General features: G+C 55.7%; 1 protein-coding gene across 2 annotated transcripts; it reads left to right on the forward strand.

Annotated features, from left to right (window-relative positions):
• The first annotated feature begins 11 nt into the window (after positions 1-11).
• Sema3f (semaphorin 3F) lies at positions 12-27,740 on the forward strand. 2 transcript variants are annotated; one of them, XM_075964685.1, is made up of 19 exons: positions 12-567; positions 4,320-4,479; positions 16,655-16,815; positions 16,920-16,982; positions 17,085-17,204; positions 17,956-18,048; positions 19,562-19,655; positions 20,884-21,003; positions 21,193-21,332; positions 21,437-21,551; positions 21,687-21,756; positions 21,899-22,043; positions 23,521-23,743; positions 24,310-24,398; positions 24,528-24,569; positions 24,737-24,894; positions 25,076-25,143; positions 25,398-25,531; positions 26,359-27,740. In XM_075964685.1, exons 2-19 carry the CDS (start codon positions 4,368-4,370, stop codon positions 26,767-26,769), a joined length of 2,358 nt encoding a protein of 785 aa, XP_075820800.1. In that variant the 5' UTR covers positions 12-567; positions 4,320-4,367; the 3' UTR covers positions 26,770-27,740. The 2 variants fall into 2 exon arrangements, with proteins under 2 accessions (XP_075820800.1, XP_075820801.1); XM_075964686.1 differs by lacking the exon at positions 17,956-18,048 and having other exon boundaries at positions 26,359-27,739.
• Positions 27,741-27,945: the final 205 nt, after the last annotated feature.

Consider the following 27,945-nt stretch of genomic DNA (forward strand, 5'->3'; position numbering starts at 1 on the left):
GCGGCCAATTGCCTGCTCTCCGCGCGCGGCTCCGAGCGTCCCGTCCCGCCAGCGGCCTCGAGACCGGAGCAGCTAAGGAACAAACCGCAGCGGTCCAGGGAGCCCCGAGCGCAGCGTAGAACCAGGCACGCCTCGAGGAGCCCCGCGCGGTCTCCGGGCTTCAGTCAGGCAGCCAGACGAGCGCAGCGCCATCCGGCCGAGCCCAGCGCAGGGCTCCGTAGCTTAACGCGCGCCGCCGCCCGCGCCCCGCACCGGGGAATGCGCCCTCGGCGCGCAGGCCAGGGGGCGCCCGCAGCCCGCCCCGGGGGAGGCGGCCCCGAGCGCCCCTGAGCCTTTCCATGGCCCGGGCTAGGGCCCGGGGCCTCGGCTGCTGACGTGCACGAAGCCAGTGGAACCAGTGAAGCCGCGGTCGCGGTGTGGATCCCGGCTTCAGGCTCAGAGGCAAGAGGGCGCGGACAGGGCCGTGGCCCCGGGGGGCCGCTAGAGCGGACCGGCCCGACGCGAACCTCTCCGCTGCTGCGGCGGCTACCACTGTCTGGGCGCCCAGGCCCCGCCGCCGTGGACGAGGTGAGTACAGAGGGAACGCGACCCCCCAACCCCACTGGGACCCGCGGCACTGCAACTCCTTAGAAGTGTACAGTGCGCGGGGTCTGGCGAGCCGTGGCGCACTGTCCGCGGGCACCAGGCGACAGGACGAGGATGTGCTTCATACCTGTCCCGGCGGCGGGGACCCCGCGGCTTCCGGGCGGTGTAAAGATGTGTGACTGGGTGATGTGGCCTGCCGGGTCACCGGTGTGTGAAGAATTAACTTTTTCCACCCCCGCAAGGTTTTGGGTGGGTATCCTCACCCTCGCGGAGTGGGAGTTCGGATCCTTCTGTTTTAGTCTTCCGCTAACGCCTGCAGTAGCACTCTTTCCCAGTCGGTGCGCATGCACTGCCTCAATGGCCCTAGTCTGAAGACAGGTCGGCCTCAAGGGATGGTCCAAATGGGAAGCCCCCACGTGGAGGGTCACCCGGAACAGCAGGGCAAGAGATCTGCCTCCAAAGGGCTTTTCTTCCAGCCCTTTGCCGACCCTCTGGCCCCCAACTGCATCTTGGTCCTGCTTGGATTTAGGGGTTTCCCTGTATGTGAGGTGTTGGTAAGTTGAAAGAGCCTGCAGTCAAGCCCCAGTTTGAACCACGGGCCCTAGTGGTGAAGTGGGCAAGGGAAACGGGGGTGAGGGGGTTGCCTAGGGTAGGTGAGGCAAGGAAAGTGTCAAGATGAAGAGGCCTTTGGAACTAGGGCTAGGGGCCCAGCTGCACCACTAAGTCCTTATTCTTGAAATAGGTGCGTTTTGCCACCCGTCCATTAACATCTGGGGAATCGAAAGCTGAAACCTCCTTCATGTCCACCCTGGAGCAGGGCGAGGTGGAAGGACTCCTGTCCCCGTGAATTCGCTTGGTTTCTCCAGTATCCGCTAACCTAGTTACAGACGTGGGGAGGACGGGACTGCCCAGGGGTGGCGGGATGGAACAGGGCCTTCTCCGACTGCTCAGGGGGTGTGCCTAGATAGACCCGTGGACTAGGCAAGGATGCAGGCATAGCCACCCCCACTGTTCCCCCTTAGTTCCAAACGAGCCAGGGCCCGGAAGTAGGAAGGTGGGGGTTGGCGAGAAGGCCAGAAGCCCGGCCTCAGCCCCCGCTACTCTGCATACCTTGGTGGGGGGGTAGGGATGGAGCCTGGCCCAGGTGACCTTGACTGGGAAACCCTGGCCACAAAAGGGGGTTTCAGGCCCAGCAGGTCTGCTTCCCAACCCATGAGGTGTTGGGGGAGGGGGGAAGCTAAGGATCCAGGAAGGATTCTTGGGGTGTGGGGGGAATAGCTGAGGAGCTGATGGGGTGCTGTTAGTAATTTTCTCCCTGCGTTCCCCCGTGGTCCTGTTCTTGCCTCTCTTCGGTGAAGGCAGTTGTTAGCTAGAGGAGCCAACCTCCCTTTGCTGAGACGGGCTCCCCCGGCTCCCCCCGACACACACATATACACACACACTGTAAGCTTGGGAGGTCTGGATCAGACTGAACAATTTGACCACCTGGCCCCCTGTCCCGCCCCCAGGTGCCTCTGGACCCCTTCCTCTGTCCGCCCCTTCCCTGCACCCCTTGCCAGCCCCAGCTCCTCGTTTCTTTGTTCAGGCGTCTCTCTTCTGTCCCTCCCTCTCTCCTCCCTCTCTCCTCCTCCCGCCTGCTGCCTCCCTCCCTTGTTCCCTCCCGCCAGCTTTCTTCCCCTCCTTTTGGTTTTTCCTCCTGGTGGGCTCCCAGGTGGCGGTGGCAGTTTCTCCCCTGTCCATCTACCTGAGCTGATTCTGACATGGGGGTTTTGAGGGGGCTAAGGCTGAATGGAAGGAAGCCGGGGGCTGCCTGAAGGAAAGGGACTGTAGGAGCCCCCTCCCCCTTTTCTCTGTCCTTCATCCTTCTTTTTCCTCTGTCCTCACCGCTAGGCTGCCAAAGAGGGACCCTGAATTTGATCTTGAAGTCCCAAGAGACTTCATCACACACGCCCCCATTTACCTCTTTCAAGGGCCAGAAAATTGTGGGAGGTCCCTGTAGGAGCCTTATGGGAAGATCCCCTACTTTTCTGGACACCTTCAGTGAGCCCAACACCAGCTTTGGTGACCCTGACCTTGTCACTGTGAAAATTGATACTGGAAAAAGGAGGTCATGGGGGGTTGACATGAACCCCCTGATCAAAGCTCTCAGGGACTCAGACAGCATCTTGCCCTCCTAGCTTCCTTGAGCCCCACCCCACTAGCAGGTCAAGTTCTTGAGCAAACTCCTGCTTGTAAAGACGTGCGTGGGCACGCAGGCGTGGATGTGTGGATATGCAGGGCTGCTCATGGGGGCCTCCAAATTCACCCTTAGGGTGGTGGAGGCTGCACAGCCCTTTGCTCCCCGGCCTCCCTGCCAGAGCCTGCCTTGAATTCTGTCAGCACTAGCTTTTGTGCCCCCAGCAGACTGGGGGAGGGGGCTGGGGCTGGTTCTCCCCTCCCCCAGTCAGCCAGCCTCCCTGAGAGAGAGCATCTGGGATGGGGAGATCTTGGAGGAAGGAGAGGTGTGCCAGGCACTCAGCGCACTCAGTGAGCACCGCTGGAGCTGCACTTCCTGTCTGAGGAACCACCAAGTGGTTTGCCTTGGCAGGAGAGGCAGGGCTCCAGGGCTGGGGGCTGGGTCTGAGGAGGGCATTGGAGTCCAGAAGTCCTCAGTGGAGCCCTGCACAGTCCTGGCTGGGGGAGTAACAGGCCACCGTGTCCCAGCCCTATCCCAACAATACACACCCTGGTGGCCTGAAAATGGGTCTCATATTGCTTCCCATGGGAAAAGGGATAGACATGGCAGATCTGGGGGGATGAGGCTGTTATTCTTAATGCCCCCACCCCCAGTGCTCCTGGGTGGGGGGTGGGAGTTGGCAAGGATTTGTATCGGAAGGAGCAATATGTTTCAACAACTGTGCTGAGCTGCGTTTATCCAACAGCCAGCCTGCCTGGGGAGACAATATTTGAAAAACAGTATTAAAATTTGGACCTGCCAGAGATGTGGGTGACTTTGAAGGAGCAGTGTAGCTGGTGCACAGTTTATCACAGGTCCACTGGCCATCCTAGCACCCTTTCTGATTCCTGATCTGGTATTTCTTCATGGAGGAAGTCCTTCTGTCTGTCTAACCTGGGTGCTTCCTGTTTTCTGCTTTTTAGTAAATGTGAGTCCTGCTATTCTCTGACTTTTCTTTTTTGGCTGGTGTCATCTCCCCTGCTTTGGACCATCGGTGTGTCTCATTCTTGCTTCCTGTTCTCCCATGATTCCCCTCCACTATTATTAGGTCCAGATTTTCCTGCCCTGGGAGGAGTGCTGTGGGCACAGTGTGGGAACCTGCCGTGAACCACAGAAGGGTTTCTAACATCTGCATGTGTTCCAGCATGTAACTGAGGGACAGGAGGGGGTAAGGCTGCGTCTCCAGGTACTCCCCTCAGTTCTGGTGCTCCCAGCTACTCCACTACGGCTTGGACTTCAGACTCTTTGGTGATCTGCCCTCAGACAAAGGAAGGCAGGAAAACGTATGAGCTTTGTCCTGAGCCTAGAGTTGTGAGTATAGAGATGCCGTCACTCTCTGTTGAAGGAGGGAAACTGAGGTAATTTGGTCAGAGGTTGAGTTGAACAAGGGAAGGTAGGCAGGGCACTGTTCGCTTGTAATCCAAGCACAGGAGGATCCTTATAAGTTCTCTGACAAAAAAAAAAAAAAAAAAAGGAAGAGAATTGGCTCATACATTTTCCTAACTTGTTCTCTTCCCAGGTGTCCAGAGACTTGGAGCCTGGGTCCTGGGCCCTAGGCCCCTCCACGATGCTCCGCACTGGCCTCATCCTGTGGGCTTCCCTGCTGACCGGGGCCTGGCCTGCCTCCCCCATCCAGGACCAGGTTCCCGCTACACCTCGCGTCCGTCTGTCATTCAAAGGTCAGAGACTGCTTTGCTTCTCCTTCCTTACAGCACTGGCTTTCACTGCTGAGGACAGGATTGAGATCAGGGCAAACTCTGCGTTCACTTGGGGGAGGATGGAGAGAGCAGGATCTATTCGGAAAGATGGAACCCGGAGGATGACAGAGAGGAGACATTACTGGGTTCTCTGAGCTCTGACTCTCATAGGTGGGGAGATGCTGTTGTCAGCTCCTAGGGCTGAGGGTCATACCGTGAGGTAGACCAGAGCCTCTGCCAGCTGGAGGGGCAGGCACACAGTTCTACTGGGTGTGTGGCTACTCAGGCATGTGTTCCAGGGTCCGCGAGGGAAGGGCACTGCTGTTGGCTGTGTTGTGTGGGGAAATAGAGCGCTTGGTGAGCTCGGGGAAGGCATCAGCTGTTGCTGAAGTGAATACTTTGGGAAGTCACTAGACTTTAGTGGGGGGCTGGGTCTACTTCCGTCACCTTGCACCCAGCCCACCCGGCAGATGAACACACAATGACGTGTTTGCTGGACACTTCCTCAGGGGATAGTGTGTGTGTGTGCACGTGTGTGCGTGCGTGTGGATGTGTGCACATTGTAGGCCCTGGGGTACACAGGCTGTGCTGTTCCTGTTGAATTCTGTCCTGGCCACCCTCTGGCTAGAAGCAGCGCTGGCCAGCCTCCTGCCCTGGGTGGGGCCAGTTCAACCCCGGCTGGCCAGATTTCCCAGCAGCCATATTGGGTGAAAGGCTGAACTGACCTTTCCTTCCTCAGGCTTGGCTGAAACCCAGCCCCTAGCTCATCAGCATGGCTCCCTGGCAGGGCCCCTGGCCTCCTCCCACCCACACCTGGAGGAGGGATGGGGGAGTGGGAAGTGGGAAGTGAGCTGGTTTATGGTCCCAGTCCTGATGGGCAGACAAGAGTTAAAGGGTTCTAGTTCCTAAAGGGCTTCCTTTCCCAGGCTTGGGAAGGTGAGATATTTATTCGGCTGATACTTCTACCTTTCCCTGGTGGAATTTCTGGGAGTAGATTAATAAATCTTGATGGGGCCAGTCACCCCCTCACCTCCCTGCCTGGGGCCACTGGAGTGTTTCCTCCCCCAACAAGAGACGGGAGGGGGCTTGAACTCCACACCTCAGGACCCCTGGGTCTACCACTTTTGGTATTATTTTTATTAAAATTCATGCCAGAATGCAAGAAGACATAGGACAGTCTCCTGGGTGCTCCTTTTAAACCTTGTCGAACCTCAGGGGCAAAGGGGAAAAAGCTTTGCTCCTGTTTTCCAGAGGAAGAAACTGAGGCTCAGGCAAGGGCAGGGCCAAGGTCAGGCCAAGAGGCAGAGACAAGGCCAGAAATAGAACCCTGGTGTCCTGGGCTTGCTGGCGCCCACATCGAGTTGGGTCGATTCCCTCTCAATTAGCTCTGAAGCCGACACCCACAGTGACTAAAAGCCCAGCTTCCTGGCAGCCAGCCTACGGTGTTGTTTGCTGTGCCTATGCGGCCTGGGTAGGGTTGGAGGATGCTTGGGACTACCCCATCCTGGGACTTTGAACTTTTGCCCAGGCAGGTTCATTAGCCAAAATGACACCCCCACCCCACCCGTTCTCACCTGACCTCAGGTCCTAGTATTGTGCCTGGATGTGAGCTCAGTTTAGCGGGTGCTCGAGCACCTACTGTGTGCTCCACTTTGCTGAGCCCTGGGAACTCTGCGGTAAACAAGATGAAGTGCCCATAAGGAGACTAACTGAGAAACACTTGCTAGGTGGCCCCACTGAGGGACCCAGGCCCTGTGTGACCTCTCTGCTGCTAGTGGTAGTGGCTCAGTGAGGAGAGTAGGGACTGGGGTCTCACAGCCAGTTTAAGACTGGAGAGGAGTGGGGTGGGGGTCTTCCCGTCCAGGGTGCACATACGGGGTTCATAGAGAGTTGCTCTCAGAAGCACTGTTGGTAACGTGGACTTTGTGAGTCTATTTCTCCTTCCTTGGAGGGACACAGCAGCTGGAAGCCAAGGCGGGAGAAGATGCTGGCCTTTTTTCTTTTTCTTTCTTTTTTTTTTTGTTTTTCAAGACAGAATTTCTCTGTCTTGAGCCTTGCTTTGGAGCCTTGCCCTGAAACTAGCTCTTGTAGACCAGACTGGCCCTGAACTCACAGAGATCTGTCTGCTTCTGCCTCCTGAGTGCTGGGATTAAAGGCTTGCGCCACCACCACCTGGCTGAAAATGCCTGTCTTGACGCGCTTTGGGTGTTGTAGCAGAGCTTGCCACTTCACTGGATTCAGCTAGACTCTCCTGGGCAGAGGTGCTGGTGTGAGGGGCTACACTGCCCAGAGAAGATAAAAGAACAAAGGCAGGAATTAGACCAGCTTGCAGCCCACCCATCCGCCCAGGCACCCCAGGTCTAGAGCCCAGCGGGGCATGAGAGCAAAGGCACCCTGCGTTCATTCAGACTGGAAGATTTCTGTGTCCATCTCTTAGCAGCACAGAGGAGCCAAGTGGGACCACCACCTTCCAGGGGCACCAGATGTGTCTTTTCTTCCTGCTTCTGGATGCCTGCTGGGGATCCTAGACAGTAAACCCTTCCTCCTTCCCCTGATGGGGCCTGGAGTCCCCTTTGCCTAGAATCCCAAGCCAAGTTTGGGTGGAAAAACTTTTCCTTCCCCTACCCTGGGCTACCCTAAATCCTAACAGCAGTAGGGAGGTGCCAGGCCCTGCCAGGTCCTTTGTTCTGTGTGGGGAATGTTTACTTTTCCCCAGGAAGCCAACCCCCACCCCAACATGCCACTGCTGTCTGGCTGGCTTTGGCAAGGATTTGGGGCTGAGAATTTTGTTTGGTGGGAGAGACTGATCTCGTGGTGACGGATCGGATCTCGTGGTGACGGATCGGATCTCGTGGTGACGTGAGGCAGCTGGGCTACTGGGGAAACTGAGGTGTAGGAATGAGAAGAGGGAGCAAATGGTCCTTGTGTGGATGGAGAGCAGGGAAGAAGCTGCCAATAATGAAGGTGAGAGTGGACGCCTTTGCTGAGGTGAGAGCCTGGGTTGGCTCTGACCCCAGGCGCACCTGGCCCCTCAGCGAGGCTGAGCACTCTGTGGGCTGGTCCCTGCCTTCTACCTCTCGGTGCGGTGCCCACTCCTTTGCATGTGGCATAAGTGGACCAGGTTGCTTTTTCTTGTTGGAAATGAAGGGAATGAGTATTTACAAGTCATTTGCTTCACCCTTGGGGGTGGTGGATAGGGGTTGAGGTGTAAGGGCTTGAAGCAAGCCTTGACAGAGCCTTGGCCCAGGCTTCACTGAGAGGTAAGGGCGGGACTGGAGAGCTGGAGTATCACTCTGGCCCCTAGGGGTTCCCCAAGTCCCCAAACTCTATGAGGAACTTGTAGTTGCCGAGAAGAAGGAGGAAGAGGTACAGGAACTGAGGCCAGTGGTGGCATCAGGGAGCTAGGCAGGGGTCAGGTGGCTTTGACAGCCACAGTGGGTTTGAGCTCTTACACTAGGGAGGGGTAGGCATTCCAGGATGAGCCAAGATGACAGTTGGCTCTGGAGGAGATGGAGGCTGGATCTCTGTGATTGTAGAAGGCCCAACTCACTCAGGTCAGGAGCCTCGGCCTTTAACCCAGTCTCACCCCAAGCTTTGGATGGGGCGCACTGGCTGGGTCTTTCGGAAGCCCGGGCCTTGTCTCAGGCTCTGGCATGTTGCCCACCCCGCCCTGCTGGCTCCAGCTTCCCTTGGCACTGAGTGGGGAGCTGGTGCATGCTCAAGGAGTAAATCATGTTCCCTGGCAGCCCTCACGGCTTCGTAATCGTAAAGAATTTAAAGAGAAACTGCCAAGATACAAATCTCACTCGGGGCCCCAAAGGCATCTTTTACCCTGTGGCTTGGGAGGCAACGAACCCCAAAGAAAGTTCTTGGCTGCCTACACACCTGTGTGTATGTGCACGTCCCTTCTCCTTCTCCAGAAGCGATACCTCAGAAGGTAGCTTCAGGGCCTTGACTACTAGGGACCTCCAGTGCCTCCTTCAGTTGGAATGTCACGCTGTTGCCATCAAACTCCAGTCCTATCCTTGGTGACTATGTGACTTCTATGAAATGGCTTAGGCTCCCTGAGCCCTGGTTTCCCCCTTTGTTAAGTGGGAATGGCGGTAACCTGTTGAAAACAGCATCAGCTGTAGGCCGGGCAGGCCTTGAATTTGAGATCCTCCTGTCTCAGCCTCTGGGGAGGCTGGGATTATTCGCCTGTACTGCCAGACCCATCCTGGAAGGAGCATCCCGAGGGCTTCCTTGATTACATCATGATTATCAATAGACCTGTAACAGCGAACTTGCCTCTGTTCCCACTGCCTTCTGGAAAATGGGGCCAGGAATAGTTCTGACTTCATTGTGGTGTTGGGAGGATGAATTATGTGGATACGGTCACTGTCCCCAGCAGAGAAGAATATCTTAGTGACTGGGATGGTGGCTTACAGGCAAGGATTGATGGGGGGTGCCCCGAGGTCTCTTCACCCTTCCAGAATTCTGACCTTTGGTTAGGGAGATGGTTCTTGGAAAGGACCTGCTGGGGAGGGGTCAGGAGGGAGAGACTTCTACCTTGGGCTGGTAGAAGGCAGACTGGTTTCATGGGTGAGGCAGCCTTGGAAACAGAGGAAAGAATGGTAAGGAAAGAGCAGGGGCAGAGTCAGGGTTCAAACCACCCAGCACCCTGTGGCCTTTAGCTGTTTCCTCGTGGCCAAGTCCTAAATATAGGTGGTGGGAAAATTTCAGTGGTAGAAATACTTTGATGGGAAGTAGGCACCAGCCTCCCGCTGAAACTGGCTCTCAGAGCCCAACTTGAGCACCTGGGCATCTGCAGTGACCCCTCCTGTGGGTTCTGTTCTGACTTTGCAGCCTGTTTTGGGGTGGCCTGGCCCAGAGCTATCCTGGGAATGTGAGTCCTGCCTCAAGGGAGCCCATGGAGAAACAGAGGATTCCGACTGCATTTTTCTTAGAAATAGCAAGAGGGCCTTTGCCAGAGACTTGGATGCCAGAAGGCTACATACAGCCTGAATCCAAAGCCCTGCTCACGTGGGTGCCTGAGCTTGGCAGGCCTGCAACTCCCACCCAGGCTGCTCAAGCCCCAGGGAGAGAGGGCCTTCTGGGTTCCAGACCCTGACCCATGGTCCTGACATAGCAAAGAGCAGAGCTGGGCAGTGGCTTCTGGTCCGGGCTCAGCTAGGCCCCCTGGCATACTCACCCATCTGTCTGCAAGCGTTGGCTGTCTAGGACTGGCTCTACATGGCAGGGACAGACACAAAGCATCAAGCCTTTCCCGGGACCAGGAATGCTGGGAGTCTAGCTCTAGTCTTGGCTCTAGCAGGTCCCTTCTTCTTCCTCCACCCCCACCTTACACTTCTCCTAAATACTACCTTGTCTTGATTTTGACCCGATCTTTCCTCTGAAGTCTCCATAGCTAGCCAAGCGCCTTATTTCTTCCCACAAGGGACTTGGTGCTGATGTCCTCGTTATCCTCTATGGGCCTGGGTCCTAGGGATCATATGCAATAGGCAGAGTAGCAGCTGGAATCTGGGCTTCTGCAGCATCAGAGGTAGGTGGTACTCCAGGGGGGCTGCAACAGAGAGGCTGTGATTTTAACCCTTTCCTGACCCAGCACCACTACAACCTCTAGGATTAACTCTGAGCATCTCTGCCTTGGTTTCCCCATAAGAATGTGAAGGGTGGGGGCCACAACTGTCTAGGGCATCCTGTAAGCGTGGTGGGAAGGGCCTGCAGGGACTCTGAGTCTGAGGGGGACAGCAGAGATGATGGCTGGGCCTCGGGCAGGGGGAGGGTCTTGACACCCACAGCCTGTCGTCCCATCCTGGCCTGTCTGTCCGGGTGATTTATAGCAGTAAATGAGCCATGGAGAGTTTGTTGTCTTTTGCAGTCGTGGGGGTGGAGGAGGAGGCTGTGATGGAGGAAGGAGTGAGGGGTTTCCGGGCCAGGTCTGGAATGTGGGAGGAGGGGTGAGTCCCGAGGCCTTTGGAGCTGGAGACCTCTGAAGACTGATTCGCTCTTTCTACCTGAGAAGTGGATCGCCGTTCCCCTCGGGCTGGCCCTTTCGTTCCTTTCACATCGCTGCTCATTCTGGGATTCTGGGATTGCCTGGCCTTAGTTGCCCTGCACTGGTCACCTTCTCCCCCCTCCCCTATATAGGGAGTCTCTGAACTGTGCTGGGTCCTACCTGGCAGATGCCCATGTGTGTTTTCATACGGCAGCTGTGCGTGGTATTTGTAGGACCTCCTGATCTTCTGTCCAACAGCCCAGACACCATGGGGCCATGGGATATGTGGAATTGAGGGAAGGCATCGAGTCTGGAGAGCCTTCCTTTGCTGGGACAGAGGGTCAGAAGTGATTGGACATCCCTAGGACAAGGTGTGGACCCTCCGGTTCTGGGCTTGTGTGTGCTTGATTGGAGTGTCATGACCCCGCTGCTCTTTCCCTTGGGCTCTTCCTGGCTTTAGAATGAGCTGGCTCCTAGTCCCTTGTCTGCCCTCTCCTGGGCGGAGCAGGTGGGCAGTGGGGCAGAACGGCCGTGGGAATAGCAGGCCTGGGCCTGCTGGCCCTAACCCAGCCCCTAGCCCCCAGCCCCAGCCCCCAGCCCCAGCCCCCAGCCCGAGATGGGAAGGAAGAGTGGTGGAGCTTTAGTCCATCTGGGTGGCTCTTACTTGAGCTTGCTTGGTGTTTACTGAGCAGCTGGGATGTTTACAGTAGCCCTTAAGAAGCGGGCCCCTTGTTCTAGAGGATTTCCCATCTGGAGGGTCCCATCAGGGTTTCTTCCTACCTTTCTACCTCCCTACTCCTCTGGGATAGAAGTACAAGGATTTAGGACCTGGACCAGGAACGCTCACTCCTCTCCCCCTCCCCTGGAGTAGGTTTCCTGGAAGTGGCAACTGTAGGTGAAATACGGTAACTGGGTTCCCAGTTCAGACATTTAAATTAAATTCAATCAGAGTGGTTATTGAATATAAACACGCGGAGTCATTTACATGTTAATTATGTTGAACGGACTATGAGGCCATAATTAGTTGCTAATTGGGTGAGAGTGGCTGTAATTGGTTTTGTTGGCATCGACCTGGCTCACCTGCTTGGTGGTGGGTGCCGGGCCTGTGAATCCTAGGGAGGCTTCTGGCTTTTATAATGCCTGGTCAGGAAGGGGCCGGGGACATAGTGGTTTAGATTGGTCTATTCCCCAAGGAGATGCAGCTCATCACCAAGGCCAAATTCTCATTCTGACTTCTAGGGTTTCTTAGTGAAAAGGTGATCAGCAGTGGCAGCCCCCTTGCAAGTGAAACTCGAGTTTGACTGTGTATATAACATGTTATTATATATTAGTGCCCAAGGGGGGGCCCATGGCAGCCATGGCAAGTACTACTGTTGTTGATAGGGTCCAGAGTTGACCTGGTCCGTGGCTGAAGTCTTGGCTTTGGGTATGGTATGAGTGGGGTAAGTGCCCTGAGCTAGTGGGTGGAACATACTAAGACTTCTGGGATGCCCTGCCCCCAACTCAGTCTGGCTGGGGCTCCCAGGGTTGAAGAGCTGTGGCCAGGGGCTGAGGCCTTCCGGCTGGCCGCTCATTAAAAGAGGATTAGGCTGGGAGCCAGGGGGCCAGGCCAGCCCCTGGGCCTTCCTCTGGGGCCCCTCATAGCTTTGGAGGGGTGGAAGATGCTAAGGGTGACCCTTCCCTAGAGCCCATGGGAATGCTGAATGGGGATTTCCTGGGCTCTACCACTTAGCGTCACTGTCACTGCTTTATCTCTCTATGTATTTTAAATATATAAGATATAGATCTATCTGGTTTGCCTCAGTTTCCCTCCTCAGGTCACGAGGCCTGTCTTCCTGGTGGATGATGCACTAACAAAGATCTAGATTGGCAGCCCCTTCACACCCAATCCCATTTCTCTTCAGCTCAGGGATTAAAGCTGCCACTAACTCACAGGAGGTCAGAGGTCAGAACTAGGCTACAGGGACCTGTCTATCACTCCCTCGTCCCCAGCCCTTTTGGGGGAGGTCACGCTGTCAGTCAGAGCCTATTGCTTTGTGGATCTGTAACCAAGGGGGCGGTACCCACCTCTACTATGAGACTCTTCTTTTTGCAGCAGCCCCTGCCTCACTGGTGGCAGGTCTGCTGTCCAAGAGACACACAGCAGGGTGTGGGGCCCGCCCACTTGGGGTCTCTGGGGAGGGCTGTGGACACGCCTACTGGCTTCTTTAGAGTAAGGCATCAACCTTGCAGAGAGCCCAGGATCAAGCCCGAAGGCACTGAGATTGTTCCTGCCTCTGGACCTTGGCCAGGCCATTCTGGGGCAGGCTAGTGTCTTAACAGCCACAGGGAGAGGTCTGGAAGCTGGGAATGGCTGCGGAAATGAGGTGTCTGATGCCAGAAAAGGCTCTTCCTTCCCATGACGGGAAAATCCTTCCCGGATGCTACCCCACCCAACCTGTGCCCAGCTTGGGTGAGAGCCGGGGGGTGGGGCTCTTCCCAGGAAACAGCACCCAGGCCACCACCCTCCCCTGACAAGCTCAGAACTCACTCTGACTGGAGTCTTACTGTCATGCACTGAGCAGAGGTCAAGACTGTCTGAAGACATGACTTGGCCGGGTCAGCATCAGCACCACACACATTGATACCCTCAGGCCCCCGGACCCTGTGGGCCCAAGTCCCTTACAGAGTATTGGACCTAGTAGGATCTGCTCATACTGCAGGTGTCAGCCAAGGGTACCTGCTTGAACGTCCCTTCCCGCTCTGAACCAGGCTTCTTGGGGAGAAGATAAAAACCCCAGATCCTTTGTCCTGTGGTACACAGTTTAGGTAGGGTAGGTCAGATTGCCCCATGGTACACGGGGTAGGTAGGGTAGGTCAGATTGCCCGTGGTACACAAGGTAGGCAGTATAGATCAGGTTGCCCCATGGTACACGGGTTAGGTAGGATAGATCAGGTTGCCCCGTGGTACACGGGTTAGGTAGGGTAGGTCAGGTTGTCCCGTGGTACACGGGTTAGGTAGGGTAGGTCAGGAAGCAGCCCAGGATGTGGGATCGTTGTGGGGCTTGTTTGTGTTTTCTCCTGACATCCAGCATGAGTGGCATTAGCACCTGCGTCTTGAGTTAGCAAGGCTAGAGCCCTACACATGATTCTCTCTAGACCCTGGAAAACTACCTGTCTCCGCTTTTCTCTTATGTGCGCTGGCTCTGATGAATTGAGATTTAGCTGTGCTTCTGCGGATGGGGCTGGGGGAACATGCTGGCATTACGGAGGTTGGGGCTGAGTCAACAGGAAGCCTCTTCCGTCCCTGTGGCCCTCTTTGCCCGTCTCCCCAGCTCTAGGAAATGGGGTAGCAGAGATGTGAGTGGGAGACATGGTGACATCTGGAAGGAAGCCTGCTTCCTCAGGAAAAGATCCGGGAACCCCAGCCCATTTTCTGGTCCCCCTTGAGACAGATATCCTTCAAGGATGTGTTGAGGAGGCAAGAAGCATAACAGCTCTCAAGCTTCATCCAGGCCACCTTGAGCGTGAAATTTAGGACGCTCATGAAACGTTCTAGACTGGAAAACGAAGCTCAGAGCCCAGGGTATTTCAACAGAGGGGGGGCAGGGGGTGTGTCAATAAGGGCCATACTGGAAATGGAGCCAGAGCCAAGGATCCCTGACCTCCCTCTGTCCTCTTCTCCAACCTGCATTGCCTCCTGGGGACTCCCCGCCTCCTCACCATTTCCACAGTGACTAAAGCATCATGTCCTGTGACATCAGAGTGTCCTATAATACCCGTCATTGACGCCATGTCCTGAGGCCATTGAGAGGAGTCCCTAGGGTCCTGAATCACATCTGTTGATGATGGAGGACGAGTCACCTTCCGGCTCTCCATCTCCTGGCAGGCAGTCTCTCATCACCAGGACTGGTTTCCATAGCTCCCCAACCTTCAGACATCAATCTTCAAGCAGTTTGCCTGTCACTACTTCCCTTTCCTATACCCTCATGTCCATCCTCACTGATAAACTGATGTAAGCACAAAGCTCCAAGGTGCCTGAGAGGCACCCTCCACCTGGGGAAGACTGGAGGAGATCGTGGTGGTGTATCAACATACATCAAAGAGAGCCTTCTGTTTCCTTTCTAGAACTTTCCTCGTCTGCCCAGTGATGCCTTTCTTGTCTTTCTCACAGGGAGGTGGGGCCCTGGGAGCAGAATGCTGGTTTGGACTTGGATCTTGGTCCCTGGTAGTCAGCATAGGGTAGGGTCTAGGTTAGGAAGCCAAAAGTGAATAGGGATGTGGAAGCATCAGGCTTTGGGATTATGTCTGCTTGAGTGCCTGGAGGCTAGCTCTCTGAACCTCCCACTGCTGACCTAGGTGCTATTAGAAGGTGTCCCCTTGATCTTCTGCCCTCCTGTCTTCCATTGCCCCTGATGTGCCCCCTGGTGTAGCAGGATGAGTAAGGGCACAACCAAGGCCATGCCCCCAGCCAGGGTATAAATAACCCCTGGCAGGCTGTCCCAGCCTTGGGGGGGCTCCACTGGCAGCCCCACTTCCTCTCTGGCCACTTTGCAGCCCTGGGGGTGGGGGAATGTTTACTTTCCTGTTGTCACTGTGACTGGGTGGCCAGGCAGGAGACTCCGAGTGACCCAACAACAGGTGCAGGACAGGTGCCCAGGGTGCCCTGCCCAGGACTTCAGAGGCGCCGCCGGACAGGCGGGTGAGCCATAGCCAGGCAGGGATCGGCCCTTTGATCTCTGTCCCAGGGGCTGGCCAAGGTCATCACCTATACTCCCTTGTTGCTACATAATCAGGTCTGAGCAGGGCAAGGCTTCTCTTTGCCCTGCAGTTCTAAACAGTAAGAACCTGAACCGGACACGGGCTCGAGGCTGACAGTCAGATCTCCTTCCTCCATAGCCCAGCCCAGCCCCTTCATGTGCCCTGACCAGCTTGCTGGTCTATCCTAGGGTCTCTACAGACCAGCTGGAATCAGAGCCAGGCCAATCAGGGACAGCCACCTGCTGGTGCCACCTTCCGGCTGTGTCCTGAGCTTCAGATCTCAGCTGTTCTCTCTCCAGGTGCCTGGTCCTGGTCTTCCACTCAGTTGCCCCACCTGTGAAGTTGGGTGCCAGCTGTGGGATCAGGGAATGGGCATATATGCTCCAGTAGTCTCTCATCTGTTGCAGGACACATTTGCATACCTGCTTCATGTGTGTGTATGTATGTGTTCTGTATGTTGCCACCTACGCCCCCTTTCTAGTGGATATCCATGACCCTCAATCATAATTTTCACCTCTCCTGAGCTAAAAATAGCTGGAATTGAATGGGGGACAGGCTTACCAAGTGAACCTTTCAGCTCCCCCAAAGACAGGTTCACAAACTTCCAGGAGTCCTGTGTGCATTGTTGGCCTGATGTTGGCTGAGCTACCTGTCATTCTTCCCAGGAAAGGCTTTGCCTTAGTGTCCTGAGAATGGGAGTCAGGGCTGCTGCAAACAAGCAGAAGGGAAAACAGAAGGCCCAACTGGACCCTGCCCTCGGCCCCTGGCATGGGGCTCCTATATATAGCATTGCTGGGGGAGCCTCCTTTCTCACGCTGACACCTCCTGGCTCATTCAGAGTAGGCTGAGAGACTCATTCGCAGCCTTGTGGGGTCTGGTGGACTGAAGATCTGTAGGGTGTTACTGCTCCTTCAGGGCTTTTTAGTGTCTGGCTAGCCTGTTTCAGGACACGTGGAGACCTTGAGGTGTGCCAGCTGTGTCCTCTGCCTGGTGGTCAGCTAGGGTGAGGGCAGGGTACCCAGGCTCTGTGCCAGCATCTGTAGCATGTCCTTACCCCGCCCCCACTTCCACCTGCTCATTAACCCTTTCAGGCCCCCACCCTGAGAGGAAACATCTACCCCCCCTCACCTGAGCAGACTCTTTGATGCCATCACACACCTTGGCTTGCACCCATGGCCCTTTCATTGGGATTAGCTTGGGCTGCCTGTGAATCAAGGGTTTAGCTTTGGGTGTGGCCCCTTCTCCGGCCTGCCCACATGTCCCACTTTCTCCTCCATGCCTGTCAGCAACTGGAGGGGGAGCTAAGTAGGCGCTGGGAGAGGAAGTGGAGGTTTAAGACAACTGTGGTCCCAGTGCCTCTCTGTCAGAGGGAGAGTGTCTCTTACAGGCCCTAATCCGTGTCCTGCTCTTCATCCACAGAACTTAAGGCCACGGGTACCGCCCACTTCTTCAACTTCCTGCTCAACACTACGGACTACAGAATCTTGCTCAAGGACGAGGACCATGACCGCATGTACGTGGGCAGCAAGGACTACGTGCTGTCCCTGGACCTGCATGACATCAACCGAGAGCCCCTCATTGTAAGGGCTGGCCTGGAAGTGGGGCAGAACAGGGTGAAGGGCATGGAGCTCAGGGTCAGGGGCCTGGCCAGCAGGCTGCATCCTCTAACCCCCATCTTTGGCAGATCCACTGGGCAGCCTCGCCACAGCGCATTGAGGAGTGCATACTGTCAGGCAAGGATGGCAACGTGAGTGCCTTGGGGTCCACGGAGGGTGAGGCCATGACCTCGGAGAGGGAGCAGAACTGGGCAGGTATCTGAGCATCCACACGGCTTTCTGTCTGGCCGCAGGGAGAGTGTGGGAATTTCGTCAGGCTCATCCAGCCCTGGAACCGAACACATCTGTATGTGTGCGGGACCGGTGCCTACAACCCCATGTGCACCTATGTGAACCGTGGCCGTCGTGCACAGGTGAGTGAGCTTCCAGCCCTGGCTCTCTGCCATCCCCTCTGGTGGCTTCACTCCAAGGTCCTGATGGGAGGATGGGCTTGAGCCCCACCCATTCTTATCACTTCCAAGCCCAGTGACCTTGGGTGAGTAAGTTGTTCAGCTCTCTGAGCCTCAGTTTCCTGACCTGGAAATGGGGCTCACCGTTCCCTTATAACAGGTCGGTGTGAGGAAGAGGCAGTGAGTTAGAGCTCTCCAGCTAGCACTGTGCCTGGCGCATAGTAAGCACTTGCCCCACATGGGCCAGTAATTCTCTTGGCTATGCCTGTGGATCTTCACCAACCGCCAAGTCAGAGGGCCTGGTGGGGTCTTTGGTATCAGAAGGCTGGAAACCTGGGTCAGCTTCCACCATTGTGGCCTGGGGAGGGGAGAGCTGCCTTCCTCCCCTTGGCCCAGGGGTTGGGGAAGCTGCCCTTTCCCCAGCTCTGCTCCACCCTGCCTGCTTCTGCCCTTTTCCATTTCCATGTGGGCATGTATGTGAGTTGATGTAACCTCGTAGGGCTTGTGTGAGAGTGACTGGACATAAGGGCACATGCGTGTGCAGGCGTGTGCCAAGCCTGTGTGTATGTGTGTGTACACATGCATATACGTTCTCTGGGGGCCCATGTGTTCATGTGTGTTCCTGGCCTGTGTGGTATGAGAGGCTGGCAGCCCAAGCCCGCTCCCCCAGCCCCTGCCATCCCCAGCTCTAACTCTCTATTCCTCGTCTTCTCAGGCCCCGCCGTGGACCCAGATGCAGGTGGTCAGAGGCCGAGGCAGCAGGGCCACAGATGGTGCCGACCGCCCGACACCCACAGCCCCACGCCAGGTGGGCCTCATCCTTCTAGTCTTTTGCCAAGCCAAATGACTTCTGAGCTCAGTTTACCCTGGGCCTGGCCCCAAGGCCAGCTTCCCCAGTATCTCCCTCCTCCCTCATGCCCCCACCCCATTCCCATCCCTTCCCCTGCAGTGCCCTCAGGTTCTGAAAGCAGCTCCAGCTGGACTCCTGTCAGCCTCAGTGGGACCCCTGCAGGCAAGAAATCCTGAAGCCACCAGGTGGGGAAGACAGGAGTCCTGGGGACAGTTGTGCCTCAGTCCTGAGAATGTGTGTGGAGACACACATGAGCACATGCCAGCCTGTGCTTGGGCACATCTTATCCACAGAGGGTCTGGCACATGACTCCTATGTGTCTGTTCCCATGCCTCCTGTGGGTCACGTAGCAGATACAGGAATCCTGCACACTCATATATGGGGGCTCTCAAAGGAGGCAGTGTGTCTCTCTGTCCATTAGTCAAGACTGGGGGTCTGGGCTGGGTAAGGCAAGCTGGGGCTGGGCAGGGGCGGGCAGGGGGGCAGAGGCTGCCGGTGAATGACAGCATGTGAGTGCGTATGAGATTACATGTTTGTGCTTGTGTGTGTGTCTGTCTTCCTGGTGGGGAGTGCTGAAGATCTAAGGCTGTCTGGAGTCTGTGTGTGTGTGTGTGTGGTGGGTTACATGTGCCGGTTGTGTTGCCTGCCGGTCTGTGTGCAGCCCCTGTGTGTACAGGAGGTTACGTGTGCGAAGTGTAACTGACCTTCCCATCACCATCCTGCCACTCGCTGCCACCTTCCTCTGTGCATCTCTCCTCTTCCCTTGCCCTGCCTTTGCCCTGCCCTCCCCACCAGGCCTGCGAGCTCTCCCTGGTCCCAGAGACTTCACAGGCCTTCCTAGCATCTCCCAGGGCGAAGTGGGTGGTGTGGGGATAGATGGCTGTTAGCTTTGTGAATCCCACACGATCTCAGCTGTCTCCCCTTTCCCCCAACTTGGCTCTCTGGGAAGATGTGGAGGGACAGAAAACCATGGACCTTTGGGTCCATCATGAGGTCCACAGGTACAGCAAAAAGCCTGGAGACAAACCTTGGGCTCCCTGTTTGGACCTGATGCTAGGAGAATAAGACCCCAGGCCTTATTCTTATTCTAACTGTGTCCCCATTCCTACTCAGGTCTGCAGCCCCTCCTTGGCCCAGGAGAGGCAGCTATAGCTCAAAGTAGCCTCTGTAGCCCAAGGGGGTTTAGCAAGCATCTTCCTGAGCTAGTTGGCGTGGAGGGACTTTAGCCCAGATAAACCCACCCTGTGGTCCCCAAGACCTGGACCTCTGAGACTTGATCCTTAGTCCTTGCCTGAGGCATGAGATCAGAAATTAGTTCCCTTGGAAATACCATGGGCCTGTCCCAGGAGATCTGGCTGGATGGAGTTCTAACCCAAGGACCCTGGGGGATGGACTCAGGGTGTCCTCTTATGAAATTTATCCTTGTCTGTGGGACTGGCCTGGATGTGCTGAGCCCCTCTCTACCCTGCAGGATTACATCTTCTACTTGGAGCCTGAGAGACTGGAGTCAGGGAAAGGCAAATGTCCATACGACCCCAAGCTGGACACAGCCTCAGCCCTTATCAGTGAGTGCCTTCACCCCACCCTGGTTCTGTGGTGTCAGTATGTAGCCTTTGCCACTAGAAGATGTGGCAGTCACCAACACTCCTGAGTTGACCTTGTCAGAGAACATGACCCTATCCCATTAGCATACCTGGAGGAGGTGAGGGCACAGCACAGATTCCCGGGTGAGCTGAGAGGCAGAGCTGGGTGTATAAGCCTCCACCCAGCCTTCTGGATGGGACACTAAGAGGCCAGATCTTCCCCCGAGATACCAAGTGGGGTCTTTGCAAAGAGAGCCGTGGCTTGCCTAGAGGAGAGATAAGCTGGGTTTGTACTGAGAGTCGTGTGAGGGGTTCCATGTGTCGAGGAGACCCGAAGGGGCTCACACAGAGCACCCAGACCAGCTGGGGAGGACGTGTTTCTGTACTATGCAGATGTTTGGGAGAGTTGGGGGCTCTTCTTAAGGCAGTGTCCTATTTATTGGAGACTGGAGCTGCTGCTGCACCTGCTTGAAGCGTGGGGAGCTTGCCCCTGGCCTCGGCCTCTGCCTGCTTTTTGACTGTCCGTAATGTCCATCCCCAGGGCATCTCACACAGCTGCCAGGTGCTGTGCCACCTGCAAGCCTGGGAAAGGTCCCTGGGGCTGGGGGAGGAGCAGGTGTTTTTCCCTTGGTGAATAAGAAGGCTGAGTCCAGAATAGGGGCTGTAACTGGGGGTAGGTAGGGTTTACTCTGGAGACTCTCAGAAGGAAGCTAGGATGTGCTGGAGCCAGCTCAGCAGCTGAATTTTCAGGAATTTTGTAATCCAGTTGTTAAATACGGCTGTTATTGAAAATCAAATTATAAAGGCTCACAACCAAATCAATTGTATTAAAACAGAAGTAATGGCAGCAAAATATAAATGCTCAAAATTTATTACTTCCTAATTGTTTTACTACATTGCCACATTGTAATCTGGCTTTTGAGGCTCTTTAGGCCTGTTATGATTGTGTGGTAGAGTCTTACAGGGTGATACTGGCATGTCCTCCCAGCTCTGTGGTGACTACAGGTTAGCAGCTTGAGACAAGCTGGGATAGGGGGATCCCAGGAATTGGCTATTGCCACTGACAGGTCTCCTCCGAGAACCAGTTGTAAACACTTAACAAAAGATATGATCATGCCCTGGGCAGCTCAAAGTGTGTGGGGGAGCGTGCCTCTGCCTAGGAGTCCCCGAGTCTGAGCAGTCCCCTGACTAACATCTGACCCCCCTACAGATGAGGAGCTCTATGCAGGAGTGTACATCGATTTTATGGGCACTGATGCAGCCATCTTCCGCACACTTGGAAAGCAGACGGCCATGCGCACCGATCAGTACAACTCCCGGTGGCTCAATGGTGAGCACCACCCACAAGCCCTTAGTGGGAAGTGTGGCTGTGCTGTGCAAGGAAATCCACAGACGCACGCCTGGGGGAGAGTTTTGAGCCTGGGACAGGCATGGTTTCCTATTGGGGATTCTATTGGAGAAAAAGAAACATAGCCAGGGTGCCCATGCTGCTGACCCCTGCCCGCCTGTCTGCCCACAGACCCTTCATTTATCCATGCTGAGCTCATCCCTGACAGTGCGGAGCGGAACGATGACAAACTCTACTTCTTCTTCCGAGAGCGCTCTGCAGAGGCTCCACAGAACCCCGCTGTATATGCCCGCATCGGGCGCATCTGCCTCGTAAGTGTCTGTAAAACTCGGCTGCCTCTCCCTCCCCAGACCTTCTCCAGCCAGTCTGGGGGTGAATGAGTTGATCTAATCTGGCTCCCTGCCCACACCTCCAGAATGATGATGGCGGCCATTGCTGCCTCGTCAACAAGTGGAGCACATTCCTGAAGGCACGGCTCGTCTGCTCAGTGCCAGGGGACGATGGCATCGAGACCCACTTCGATGAACTCCGTGAGTGCTCAACAAGCTAGTGGGGTCCTATTGCTGTAGAGGGTGATGGGGGATGGATCAGTGGTGGTCAGGGTCCCTCTAGGGGGACCCCTCCCTTAGGCAGTGTCCCCAGTACCTTCTCTCTTTTTTTTCCAGAGGATGTGTTTGTCCAGCAGACCCAGGATGTCAGGAACCCCGTCATTTATGCTGTCTTTACCTCCTCAGGGTGAGGTTGGATCAAGCCATGCAGTGGCAGGATTGGGGGGTTATGGCTTGTGGAGGACCCTGGCCTGGTTATGAGCTGTTGGGTAGATGTGGGCTGGGGAGGGCCATGGGCTCATAGCAGTAACCTGCTTGTTCGTACACAGCTCCGTGTTCCGAGGCTCTGCAGTATGCGTCTACTCCATGGCTGACATCCGTATGGTCTTCAATGGGCCCTTTGCTCACAAGGAGGGCCCCAACTACCAGTGGATGCCCTTCTCAGGGAAGATGCCATATCCCCGGCCTGGCACAGTAAGTGTCCCATGTGTTTCTCTTTGTGTAGAGTAGGCTAGCCTCCAATTCAGAACTCAGAAGACTACCTGCCTCTGCCTTCTGAATGCCAGGATTAAAGGCATGTGCCATCACCACCCAGCTTTTTTTTTAACCTTCCTGTCTTGAGACTGTTTATCCCTGGCTGCCCTGGAACTTACTAAGTGGATCAGGCTTGGCTCAAACTCACAAAGTTCTGCCTGCTTCTACCTCCCAAGTGCTGGGATTGAAGGCGTGTCCTCTGGTTTTTGTTATTGTATGTGTATGGGTGCTTGGCCTGCATGTATGTCTGCACCACATGCATGCCTGGTTCTCACAGAGGCCAGGAGGGGACATCAGATCCCCTGAACTTACAGATGGTTGTAACGTCAATGTGGGTGCTGGGAATTAACCTTGGACTTCTAAAAGAGCAGCCAGTGCTCGTATCTTCTGGGCCTTCTTCCTAGCTTTTCTGCTTTGTTTTTAAGAGGCCTCCCCATCCTCTGCAGACATGGACTCCACTCTACTGAAGCTCCCAGTCAACAAGGCAGTGAGACATAGCACACTTAGAAACTTCTATTCTCAGCCAGGCATGGTAGTGCACACCTTTAATCCCAGCACTTGGGAGGCAGACAGGTGGATCTCTGTGAGTTCGCAGCCAGCCTGGTCTACAGAGTGAGTTCTGGGACAGCCAGGACTGAGAGACCCTGTCTCAAAAAAAAAAAAATTACTATTCACACAACATGCATCAGGCTGTAAGGAAAGTGGCCGCCCAGGGTTCTGAGGCAGATGGGGCCTGCTGTGGTGGGCTGCCCCTTAGAGGGTACTCTAGGAACCTTTATGAGAGGTGAAGTTTAGAGGGGCAGAAGTCAGTCTGGCTGGCTGGCTGCCAGCAGGGACAGTGATGAGGAATAGGCAGGATCAAGCCATGTGCGCTCTGTGTTGTTGGTAACTATTCCACTTTATCTGGGTGTGACCTGGGTAGGCGTGCCCCAGGAGACTGAGTGTGGGAGCGTGGCAGGTGTGTCTGTGGGGTCATCAGGACTGGCCTGGGGAAGCTGGTCTCGGAAGGGGTCTGGGAAGGCTTTCTACTAGAATGAAGCTGGAGTTGGAAGGAGGACAGACTTGAGCCCAAGGCAGAAGCAACAGCATTGGGGAGGGGTCTAGAAGCAGGTCTAGTGTGTATCATCTTCTTGAGGCCAGCAGCCCAGCTGCACAGGAAAGAGCAGTGAAGCCAGAGGGACAGCCAGAGAGGAAGGAGACAGCTGGACAGGGATGAGGACACGGGAAGGGAGTGGTCAGTTCAGCCAGAAGCTGCCACAAGGTCATGACGCATGATCTGGTGGGAGGGAGAAGTCAGGAAAGGATCCAGAGAGGGAAACAGGTAGATGTGGAGTCAGTCTGGAAGCTTCTTCTGTGCTCATGGGTCCGCGTGTCCCACCTGGACAGCCTAGGACTGATGCTTGCTATCTGCCCGCAGTGCCCTGGCGGAACCTTTACACCGTCAATGAAGTCCACTAAGGATTATCCTGACGAAGTCATCAACTTCATGCGCAGCCATCCGCTCATGTACCAGGCTGTATACCCGCTGCAGCGGCGACCCCTGGTGGTCCGTACAGGTGCACCCTACCGCCTCACCACCGTCGCTGTGGACCAGGTGGATGCAGCTGATGGGCGCTATGAGGTGCTTTTCCTGGGCACAGGTACCCACTGCTGCTCTCAGACCCTCCCACACTGGGCCCACTGGATGGGAGGAACTGATCCTGGGGCCAGATTCTGCCCAGCTAGGGGTTGCTTCAAACTCATCTATGGGAACCTTCTCTCCTTGACCAGAATAGCCAGAAAAGTAGGAACACCAGGCACCTAGGGGCCCTTGTATGACTTGAAAAGAACTTAGGATGCATGGCTCTAACTGCTTGCCCATGCATGTATACACACACACTCACACACACCACATGTAATTATACTTGTCACAATTATGACAGCTTCCAACTCAGTTGCCCATTTTCTGTTCTCAGCAGGGCCCAAAATGAAAGTCTGGGTGTGGGGGGCAGACCCTGGCAATGACCCCCTTTGTCCTGTTCTAGTCTCTCCCCGCACCCCCCCCCCCGCAATTCTCCCCTTTATCCAAGGGAGGCCTCTGAACCTCAGCATGGAAGCCCTACTCCACTGCCCTAGAGGAGATGGGGCTTTGGCGGGGAAGGGGCTGAGGCTTTGCCCCTTCCCCAGCATCCTCAGCCCCACTGAGGTCCTGCCCGGCCCGTTCCAGACCGCGGGACAGTGCAGAAGGTCATCGTGCTGCCCAAGGATACCCAGGAGGTGGAGGAGCTCATGCTGGAGGAAGTGGAGGTCTTCAAGGTAGGTGAAGTACCGCCCAGTCCTGCCTACAGCACCTTACCCCTCTCTGGCCCCAGCCTCTAACCTTAGACCTAAGTCAGGGCTGGGAGGGTTCCTCAGGGTCCCAAATTGACCCCTGTTTTCTTCCAGGAACCAGCAGCCGTGAAGACTATGACCATCTCTTCCAAGAGGGTGAGTTTTTGGCAGTGTGGACTGGGAGTGAGGTTGGAGCCTGCGTCCCAGTGGGGTCACGCCCTTGGCACAAGGATGGGGAAAGTGAACCATGAAATAGGGAGAGAAGGAGTCCAGCCCGACTGTCTGTGGGAAGAGAGCTGACACTGCCCTGCTTCCACCCCCAGCAACAACTCTATGTGGCCTCAGCCGTGGGTGTCACACACCTGAGCCTGCACCGCTGCCAGGCATATGGAGCTGCCTGTGCTGACTGTTGCCTCGCCCGCGATCCCTACTGTGCCTGGGATGGCCAGGCCTGTTCCCGCTATACAGCATCCTCCAAGAGGTATAGACCGCCAAAACCTTGGGTGTTATCCACAGCTCTGGGAGCTCGGAGGGGCGGGAGCAGACATGGATAAGAAGGCATAACTGCCCTGGGGTACAGGGCCCTGCTCTAGAGTCTTGGGGTGCAGGAACCTGGGAGTAAGCCTCCCAAGAACACTCCTTCAGGAGTTATCCTCATCCAGGCGGAGTCGCCGGCAAGATGTCCGCCACGGGAACCCCATCAGGCAGTGCCGTGGGTTCAATTCCAATGGTGAGTGAGCATGTTGCCCTTCCTGTAGGGTGCTTCTCAGCTGTGCCCACAGACACTCCCACACACACCTTGAAGATGCAGATGACTCCCTGGGTGGTGGGAATCTTAGGCATGGGATCAGGACGTGGATAGATACTCCGTGATGTTGTTCTGTCTTTGTGTGTGGGTGCCCCTTGATGCCTGCTTCTCCCTACTGAACAGACTGACTGCCTAGGAGCAATGCTGCTTCCACTCAAGGCCCTCTTGATCCACAGCAAACAAGAATGCCATAGAGTCTGTGCAGTATGGAGTGGCCGGCAGCGCGGCTTTCCTTGAGTGCCAGCCTCGCTCACCCCAAGCCACTGTTAAGTGGTTGTTCCAGCGAGATCCCAGTGACCGGCGCCGTGAGGTGAGTTCCTATGTCCCACAAGGGGCAAATTCTGCACTGTGGGTATGGGAGTTCCTGTTTGCAGTGGGAGCCCGTGTGGGGGGCACAGAGCATGGCAGCCAGCCTGGGGCAGCCTTCACTCTGTGAACCCCTTCTAAGTGCCCACCCTTACACCGAAATCACTGGAGTGAAATGAGTTACATAACAGCTGTGGGATAGGCTTCAGTATATGGAACCGTTCATAGGCTGGCTTCATTTAATAAAAATTCCATATCTGAGCCGGGCATGGTGACGCTCGCCTTTAATCTCAGCACTCAAGAGGTAGAGACAGGCGGATCTTTGAGCTCGAGGCCAGCCTGGTCTACAGAACAAGTTCCAGGACAGCCAGGGCTACACAAAGAAACCCCGTCTTGAAAAACCAAAAGAACATAACTATTCCATATCTGTACTCTGTTGGGGTATCCTCCTTGTATGGAACATCACATGGGTGAGCTCCAGTATATGGAAACTATGGATATTTTCTGGAAAAGCCTTACCGGTGTCCCTCTTTATGTGGAGATGGTATGTGGGTGCCACAACTGGGTATTCTCATTAAATGGAAATTCTGTGTGTGCTCCAAAATTTTCTCATTCATTGTTCAGAACCCCTAACCTCCAGGGTCATCATCCACCCCCTGAACTGGGAATATGTGTGGGTTCCTTGTTCAGATCCCTCTCATGTGCAAGCAGTACGTGGAAATACCACATGGGTCTCTGCTTGGAATGGCCACGAAGGTGGTCTCATCCGGAAGCTGGCTAGGGCCGTGGAGTGGTGACCCAGCCCCTGAGCCCCCACCCCTACCCCTGCAGATTCGTGCAGAGGACCGCTTCCTGCGTACAGAGCAGGGGCTGCTACTTCGCGCCCTGCAGCTTGGTGACCGCGGCCTCTACTCCTGCACGGCCACTGAGAACAACTTCAAGCACATCGTCACTCGGGTGCAGCTGCATGTACTGGGCCGGGACGCCGTTCATGCTGCCCTCTTCCCCCCACTGGCTGTGAGCGTCCCTCCACCTCCTGGCACAGGCCTCCCCACACCTCCTTATCAGGAGCTGGCCCAGCTCCTTGCCCAGCCGGAAGTGGGCCTCATCCATCAGTACTGCCAGGGTTACTGGCGTCATGTGCCCTCCAACCCCAGGGAGGCTCCAGGAGCACTTAGACCTCCTGAGTCCCAGGACCAGAAAAAGCCCCGGAACCGTCGCCATCACCCTCCGGACACATGAGGCAACTGCTGGAGGCCTACATAGGACCAGCCTAGCCCCTCATCCCTTTTAATATAAAAGATATATATATATATATAAAATATCTATATTCTATACATACCCTACCCCTGCAAAGACAGTATTTATTGGTGGGTTGTATATAGCCTGCCTTAGTGGCAGCATTATTCAGAACTTAGACCCATGTTGGTCAGCAATGGCACATGACTGAGCATGCCCAGCCTGGCCCAGGAAGTTGCCAGGGCCAGGCCAAGACCACACAGCCCCCAGACTGCGGAAATCTTGCTCTACAGCTGTCAAGATCTACGGAACTCAGGGAGGGAGCGAGCCCTATTTGCCAGGGCATGGACCATATACCTTTGCTGATGAGTGTTGTCAGCTGTTCCGTGGCGTAGACATGGACACCAGGACTGCTGTGGTGTCTGGGGGTGGGGCCTGAGGGCACTCAGAAGGGAGGATGGGGCCATCACAGGATTCAGGTCCCTGCCTGGGTCAGGGGTGCTCAGTCAAGGCCAACCTTTCCCAGGTATTTATTCTCTATTTATTGGGAGCAGAAGAGAAGTCTGCCTGGGTGGGGCAGGTCTTTTCTTCTCCCTTCCTTGCCTGTCCTGACAGGTCCACCCCACTCTACCTCCTTGCCACCTTGACCCGTGGGGAGAGAAGTAGCAGGCTGGATGCAGGTGTGGCTCAAGAGAGCCCCCAGCCCTGAGGGTTGATGGGCCATGGTGGAGGCCCAGGGTCTGCAGGGCATCCCCAAGGTTCCCTTCTGCCCACCGCTTCTGGTGATGGGTGTAAATAGCTCTGGGAGGGCAGTTGGGTAGATGGGGGGGGGCTCCTGCAGCCCTCTGCTCCCCAGGCCACAGCCGCTCTTGGGTTCCATCTTGCTAATAAACACTGGCTCTGGGACTAGACTTTGCCTTCTCTCCTTGGTGGTTGGAGTGGGAATGGAGGTGGGTTAGGCCCACATGTCTCAGCACTAGAGAGCCAGAGGCAGGCTAATCTCTGTGCCTTTGAGGCCAGCCTGGTCTACAGGGCAAGTTCCAGGACAGCCAAGGCTACACAGAGACGCTGTCTCAAGCCCCCCCCCCAAAAAAGTACTCCCCCATTTTGGGGTTGGAGAGATGAGATGGCTCAGCAGTTAGGAGCACTGGCTGTCTATCCAGAAGACCTAGGTTCACT

The sequence above is a fragment of the Microtus pennsylvanicus genome, chromosome 3 (genome assembly GCF_037038515.1).
Source record: "Microtus pennsylvanicus isolate mMicPen1 chromosome 3, mMicPen1.hap1, whole genome shotgun sequence".
In the NCBI taxonomy this organism is placed as follows: domain Eukaryota; kingdom Metazoa; phylum Chordata; class Mammalia; order Rodentia; family Cricetidae; genus Microtus; species Microtus pennsylvanicus.

Coding starts and splice junctions, on each gene's coding strand:
- Sema3f (XM_075964685.1), top strand. CDS start 4,368: ATGCTCCGCACTGGCCTCATCCTGTGGGCTTCCCTGCTGACCGGGGCC. Junction 16,816..16,919: donor TCAACCGAGAGCCCCTCATT/GTAAGGGCTGGC, acceptor CATCTTTGGCAG/ATCCACTGGGCAGCCTCGCC. Junction 21,333..21,436: donor GCATCGGGCGCATCTGCCTC/GTAAGTGTCTGT, acceptor CCACACCTCCAG/AATGATGATGGCGGCCATTG.